The sequence below is a fragment of the Lycium ferocissimum genome, chromosome 12 (assembly GCF_029784015.1).
Source record: "Lycium ferocissimum isolate CSIRO_LF1 chromosome 12, AGI_CSIRO_Lferr_CH_V1, whole genome shotgun sequence".
Lineage (NCBI taxonomy): Eukaryota > Viridiplantae > Streptophyta > Magnoliopsida > Solanales > Solanaceae > Lycium > Lycium ferocissimum.
In genome coordinates, this window is record NC_081353.1 from 59,619,646 (window position 1) to 59,627,064 (window position 7,419).

General features: G+C 35.4%; 1 protein-coding gene across 1 annotated transcript; it reads left to right on the top strand.

The window, feature by feature from the left end:
• The first annotated feature begins 105 nt into the window (after positions 1-105).
• On the top strand, positions 106-5,330 carry LOC132038927 (phosphomethylethanolamine N-methyltransferase-like). Its single transcript, XM_059429422.1, has 11 exons — positions 106-257; positions 1,650-1,787; positions 1,952-2,089; positions 2,848-2,991; positions 3,458-3,568; positions 3,648-3,789; positions 3,870-4,150; positions 4,527-4,688; positions 4,760-4,813; positions 4,899-4,973; positions 5,061-5,330. The coding sequence occupies exons 1-11, from the start codon at positions 126-128 to the stop codon at positions 5,154-5,156; spliced, it is 1,473 nt and encodes a 490-aa protein (XP_059285405.1). The 5' UTR covers positions 106-125; the 3' UTR covers positions 5,157-5,330.
• Positions 5,331-7,419: the final 2,089 nt, after the last annotated feature.

Consider the following 7,419-nt stretch of genomic DNA (forward strand, 5'->3'; position numbering starts at 1 on the left):
ATAAATTGCTAATCTGTTGTTAAAATTAGGACGAATCTTGCTTTTTAGCTAAAAAATTTGTCCGTCGCAAATTCCTATTTTTAGTAGTGATTGAGATATCTGTTTTTTGTGTTATTTGATTATGAATGTGCTTGTGTACAGAACAAGAACGTGATATTCAGAAGAATTATTGGATCGAGCATACATCGGAACTCACTGTGGAGGCTATGATGCTTGACTCAAAAGCAGCTGATCTTGACAAAGAAGAGAGGCCTGAGGTATATAACTTTATGTGGGAGATTGAATTTATGGAATAGATATAACATGGCGATCGTAATATTAATATACTCCTAATATATAAGATTATTGTAGGGTCATTTTCTTCTATTCAAACTGTAACTGATCATAGGAGATCATTTCATCATTGATTTCCCTTTGATTTCCCTATAACTTGTTATGTTTCAGTTTTTATCCGTTCAGGAGAAGGATATTCTTTTCCAGGTCTTAATTTTGAGTCATTTTCGTGAATATTCAACAATGGAATATGCCCTTTATTTTGCTAAAAGAAATAAGGTGGTGATGTTTTGATATTATGTGTCAGTTAGTTGCTGCTTGATATAGTGACTTGATACCACCTAGCGTGTTGTCTCGCAATAACAATTAATCAAGACTTGCTAAATATGGAAATATCTGTTTGATTCTGAAATACTCAATTTAATCCCTCTTCCCAATCAAAGCTGTTTACTATGGGCACCAAGGACAGAAGTTAGTGAAAAGTAATGTCTCTAACTAAATTGAATCTTCAGATCTGTTTCTTTGTTAAAATTGGAGTTCTCCATTTTGGATATATATCCTAAGGTGGCATCCTCTTGCTGTGCGAGCTGTCATTTTGCAAGATCTGTGCGCTTTTAAGAGGATTCGCATATTTGAGACTTCAATTGGCACATGCTAAGTTGAATTTTACTACTTCTTCATCCTAAGAAGAAAAGCAAAAAAAAAAAAAAAAAAAAAAAAAGAATGAAAGAACAATGTATAGAAGTCAATCTTGTTAAATAGAAACAGTTTTTGGTTTCAAAGAGATAAGTCAGAAAATTCTTAATGCTGCAAGGCACCAAGTCTATTCCCCTTCTTGATACAAAGTTGATGGTGCTTGCTTGTATGAACCCTTTAATGGAAAGGCTTTGACCTCTCAGTTGTTCCAAATCTTGGATCCAAAAGTTCCTTGCTATCGACGAGCCTCATCTAATCATTAGATAAAAGGGTGTTCTCTGCATGATTGCACTTCATTTTTGTGATCATGGAACTTTTGTCTAATAAGATTTTATGTTTTCCTTCTTAGTTACTAGTCTCTTTGTTGGGTGCATATAGTGGGAATTTGAGCCAAAACCTGCTTGCATAGAGAAAGTTTGATGGGTTATACATGATGCTTATATTTAATGTTTCTAGATATGCAATAGTTATTCTGATTCTCACTTGAACAGGGAGCTTTTATATTGTTTGTACTTGGGTTTGTCTCGAATTGCACGTAGTGATATGTGTATGTATGTATGTATATATATATATATATATATATATTTTTTTTTTTTTTTTTTTGTGATTTTAATATGGTTTTCTGACATGTATTAGTATGACTCAATTATTTTGAAACTTGTGGATTGATGGTGATTTAGGTGCTCTCTCTACTCCCACCATATGAAGGGAAATCAGTGTTAGAATTGGGTGCTGGTATTGGCCGTTTTACTAGTGAATTAGCCAAGAATGCTGGTCAGCTCATAGCACTGGACTTTATCGAAAGTGCAATTAAGAAGGTTTGTGACATTTTTCCCTCGAGACATTTACGTTTTCTTTATCTTTTTGTTGGGGGTTGTGATGACTTTGTTCAGAAGGTTCGCTTGTTAATGCATACTTAACTGATGATCACTTTGGTGAATAGATTTCTCTTTTTCCTCATCTCTTAATTTGCTTGTTGCAGAATGAAAGCATTAATAAGCATCATAAGAATGTCAAGTTTATGTGTGCTGATGTGACTTCTCCAGATTTGAAGATTTCACCTGAGTCAGTGGACTTAATATTTTCAAACTGGCTTCTGATGTATCTTTCTGATGAAGAGGTACTTTTATTTTAACCTTCTGCCTGCTCTTCCACGTGAAAAAATCACAAGGTTGCACGTTATATAAAATGGATGACCCAAGGTGCCTGAAAGTTTAGAAATGAGGCAGGGAAATTCCTACGGCAGGATAGGAGAAAAGAGCAAATAATCAACTCTAAGTCTGTAAATATTTAAGCAAACTTTTATAACAAAAGTGTGTGTAAGTCATGATTAGGAAAAATCAGAAGTATAATAGGCAACTTTGAAACTGTCATGTACACATGATATTTTGAATAGCTTCTTTGATCAGATATCATGTAACCTACAAACATCATACCTAAAGCATGTCGATAAACTGTTCAGTCAGTGTCTCTTCAAGTGACCAACATGGATAATCAAAATGAATCCTCTTTTCTTTGCTAAACATTCTGAAAAGAAGGATTATGCAATCAGTAATTTAACCTCCATCTACCTGCAACTGAAAGTGGTTTTATCAGCAAAAAGGTTGGTCTATGATTGCATCTCGTCCTGTAACAGGTTTTCTTAATGAGTGTACATTTTATCATTCATTTGACTACTTATCCCATATGCAGATTATAAAATCTACTATGAATGATCACCTATTGGTAAAAGTTGATAGATTTTTCAAATAGTATACGTATTATGATTAGTGTGACTACTTCAGAAAGATTGAACTTAATGGTAAAGTCAGAGTTGATTAGCCACTTTATCAGGTACTACTTTGACTCTTGAAACTGTTTGTTTTTGCCTGATTGCAGGTCCAGAGTCTTGTGCAGAGAATGGTAAAATGGTTGAAAGTTGGAGGCTACATATTTTTCAGAGAGTCATGCTTCCATCAATCAGGAGACCACAAGCGAAAGAACAACCCAACCCATTATCGCGAGCCTAGGTTTTACACAAAGGTCTTAACTTTTCTTCTATTTCTTTTCTCATTAGAATGATAGCATGAGCATACTCCATGTTGATCATAGAAAATTGATATCTCCTTGGCTCTCAACAGTTAACACAGTACCTGATGTATATATTTGACCTACGATCTGGCTCCATAGAGTGAAATTTATTGTCATGCTTATGCGTGCATTTTTCTTTTCATGCTTATGCGTGCATTTTTCTTTTCTTTTTTCCTCTATTCTTGGAGTAAATAAAATAAATCTATTTAAGGCAATCCTTATCTGCAAGTTTATTAGGCTTTCTAATGAAGTAGCTGTATTGAAGTCATTGCCAGTTTTTCTATTAAAGACTTGTTAAGCAAGTCCTTGTTTCTATGACAGCATAGAATATTCCAGTGTTGGTGCATTTGTCACCAAAACAATCATTAAGTTTTGTGTTGCTCTGCTTAACCTTCTCGAGTCCTTAACTTGTATGCAGGTTTTCAAAGAGTGCCATTTAAATGGTGGTGATGGAAAATCATTTGAACTTGAACTCATTGGTTGCAAGTGCATTGGAGCTTATGTTAAAAACAAAAAGAATCAGAATCAGGTATAGATATTCTTCCCTCATTGACCTTTTTGTTATTTACTGTTAACCCGAACATCCAATCACTGCTCGCATCTTGCAGATTTGCTGGCTATGGCAGAAAGTTAATTCTGAGGATGACAGGGGATTCCAGCGTTTCCTGGACAACGTTCAATACAAGTGTAGTGGCATACTGCGATATGAACGTGTCTTTGGAGAAGGTTATGTGAGCACTGGAGGACTTGGTAATCCCCTAAAATCATTTAATATTAGTTTATTCAGTGCTTTATCTAGTTTCCTCTGATTAGTATTTAATCTTGAGCAGATACCACAAAAGAATTTGTGTCCATGTTGGATCTTCAACCTGGCCAAAAAGTCCTTGATGTTGGCTGTGGCATAGGTGGAGGTGACTTTTACATGGCTGAGAATTATGATGTTCATGTTGTTGCCATTGACCTCTCAATTAACATGATATCGTTTGCTCTTGAGCGTTCTATTGGTATCAAATGTGCCGTTGAATTTGAGGTTGCTGATTGTACAAAGAAAACGTATCCTGATGGCACATTTGATGTGATATACAGTCGAGACACTATCCTTCACATCCAAGTAATTTTCTTTCTTGCTACATGAATCTTCAAAACTCTTGTTGATCTCCTTTAAGTCTCTTTCTATATTTATGTTTAAGTTGAAGGTGATAATATCTTAGTGCATAATTTTGTATCACCACCAAGGCCTTTCTTCCCGTCTCCTCAATTTTATAACTTACTTTGAAAAAATTGTGGAGAATGTCAGTCATCCCATCTCATTTTTCTTGGTCAATTTTACAACTCAGCGTTATATTTTTCGCTAATTTACCTTTAAGGACAAGTATCTCTGATGCATTAAGAGCCTCATCACTTTTTCACATGTTACACCAAATTCTAAAGTTGAAGTCTTATTTGTCTGTTTATGGTTAAATTATCGTGTACCTTCACTCTTTCAGGACAAACCTGCATTATTCAGATCATTCTATAAGTGGCTGAAACCAGGAGGCAAAGTTCTCATAAGCGATTATTGCAGAAGCCCAGAACCGGCATCAGAAGAGTTTGCAGGGTATATTAAGCAAAGGGGTTATGATTTACATGATGTTGCAGCATATGGCCAGGTATTCGTTCATTCAAAAAGAACATATCGCCTTCTCTTTTCTGCTTCTTATACGATTTTCCCTCAATATAGATGCTCAGAGATGCGGGCTTTGATGAAGTAATTGCTGAGGATCGAACTGCACAGGTGTGTTCCGCAGATCTTGTTTTCTTTGTAAATAAATGCTAGCTTAGACATGGAGACAGACCTAAAAGGTTTTACTTTATTGCAGTTCATTAATGTTCTCCAAAAGGAGTTGAATACTGTGGAGAAGGAAAGAGATTCATTCATCCAGGAGTTCTCAGAAGTGAGTGCTTTGTGATCATTTTGTAATTTTCCTTTTTGTGGTTTGAGGGATTACTTCTCATTTTTGTTTCTGATATTATTTTTACAGCAAGACTACAATGAAATAGTTGGAAGTTGGAAGGCCAAGCTAATCAGGAGTTCATCTGGTGAGCAGAGGTGGGGTTTGTTCGTTGCCAAGAAGTGATTGTCTATCAAGATGCAGGATGTATCTGGTTTTCTTTCATGCTCTTAAAACTGATGTACTCGTTCGTATGTTGTTCTGTTGGCCTTGTAATAAATAATATTCTTACATCTTTGGGATTTATTATCAACTGTCAGATTGAATCTTTAGATATAATGTTTTCTACTGCTTCTGTCATGTTCGAGGGATCTGTTCGAATTCAAGCTGACAAAGGCCTTATGCTTTAATGCATATCACATTCATAAACTATGTTGTTATAGTATGTTATAAGGCTCTATATGGTAAAAAAGCAGTTATAAAACCAGGTTATGTCACCATATCCATGGTACATAGTGTGTGCATCTTACTGAAATATTTTGTGTTGTCATGAATTTTTACGCCTCCAAAAGAATAAACTCAATCTTCATGTGCAAATCTAAACTATTGGATGATCGAGTATGAGTAGAAATGTACCCCTTCTTTGAGGTATTAGTAACCATTTTAGGTTAACTACTATCCTACACCGATACGTGTAATTTTTAGATAAATATTTCAACTTTTGGAAATAAATGCTCTTTCGGTCTTAAGGTTCTCCCGAAAACATTAAACATCATTACTTGACCAATGTTAGATCCATTAAACATCAAGGCCAATGTTTTAAACATCATTCTTTAAAATATAAATCTCATCATCAACTTGAAAACGATTTAACGTTATTGAAATCAAATCAAACATGGAAACATAAAGTTTTAGCTCAAATCTCATCATTTAGATCTCATAGAAACTTCATAAATCAATGTAAACTCGTCATAACGCTATCTTAAATTTCAAGGCTATATATTAGCCATCTTGCGAAATAAAGGAATTCATCATACGATAGCAAAAAATATTTCACACATGGAATGCATAGCTTGCTCGTTCAAACAAAACCATACAAACATTTTCCTAAACTTACTTTCATGCATTTTTAGCCAAAAACTCCTTAAAAGAAGGTATATCTTAACTTACCTAGCAAAACTTTCCCAAAATATTCTCAATGCATCTAACACGTTCAACATGCCTCAACAGTATTAATCTACATCAATTATAATTGAACTTTGTCAATTAAGTTCATACAATCAAATATAACTCACTCCTCCAATCCCTCATTTCCCATTACCCCCATACTTTAGGTCCATTTATTGCCCATACATGATATTCACAACTCATTAGAGATATCAGATAATTATCCGAATCATTCCTTAGGCCAAGGGTACTTTTCATTACTTCTTTCACAAGACCCGCTTTTAGCATTCATCCCAAACTTAAATACAACTTCAAATAAAACTAAACATCTACTTCACTTTAAACATCTTTTCTCATAAACATTTCCAATGTAGTTGTCACAGTATCAGCAAAACAATACTAGTTGCGACTCTAGAAATGTACTAATGGAGGACACGCTTTGCCAGCTGCCATTTTTGTCAAAGTAAGAGCAAAATAATGACAATTGCTACTCTAGCCATGCAGTAATGGGGGATATATAGGCTTTCCCAGTTGCCAGATGAAATTATTGTGTCAATTCTTCCTCAGTTTACATTGAGAGAAGCAGTGTGCACAAGTTTAATTTCAAGTCGATGGCGACACCTTTGGATGCATGTCACGTGTCTGAACTTTGATGTAATCTCAAAGTGGCTGTATAAGGCATGGAAGCATTCAGATTTCCGCGAAATGAAAGGGCTAAGCATATTAATTGGATTAATCATGCTCTGGATTTGCATAGCTCTAATACTTAGAAGAATTCAGTGTCTGTTTTCCTTTTGAAGATCGTTTCAAATGTGAAATTGATAAGTGGCTCAAGTTTGCATCATCAAAGAAGGTCCAACGCCTTGAGTTATTTTCGTTAGTCGATTATTGGATAGAATCCGATCGATATTCCATTTCCATTAAACTTTTAAGTCACGGAAGTAGTGATGCTTCACTTTTTGGCTTCGGGGCTTTCAAGAGTTTAACTCTAGACAACATTATAACAACCCGTTTGGTCGTTATAGTCCTTCCGGCATTTTCACCCCTTTTCTAACTTGGTTAGCTCACTTTTGACCCGAGGGCACCCGTTGACACGCTTCCCGAGGTGTCTAGACTTGATTCGGGCGACTTTTTGTGAAATATGGGCTTTAAGCGAAAAAGAGTTGACTCAAAGTTGACTTTTGGGTAAACGAACCTTTTTCGGAAATCCGTCGATTTCGAGAGGTCCGGATGGTCATTTAGAACTTGTATGTATACCTGGTTTGGTTCCCAATGCACGGGA

Coding starts and splice junctions, on each gene's coding strand:
- LOC132038927 (XM_059429422.1), top strand. CDS start 126: ATGTGCTTGTGTACAGAACAAGAACGTGATATTCAGAAGAATTATTGG. Junction 2,090..2,847: donor TGTATCTTTCTGATGAAGAG/GTACTTTTATTT, acceptor GCCTGATTGCAG/GTCCAGAGTCTTGTGCAGAG. Junction 3,790..3,869: donor TGTGAGCACTGGAGGACTTG/GTAATCCCCTAA, acceptor AATCTTGAGCAG/ATACCACAAAAGAATTTGTG.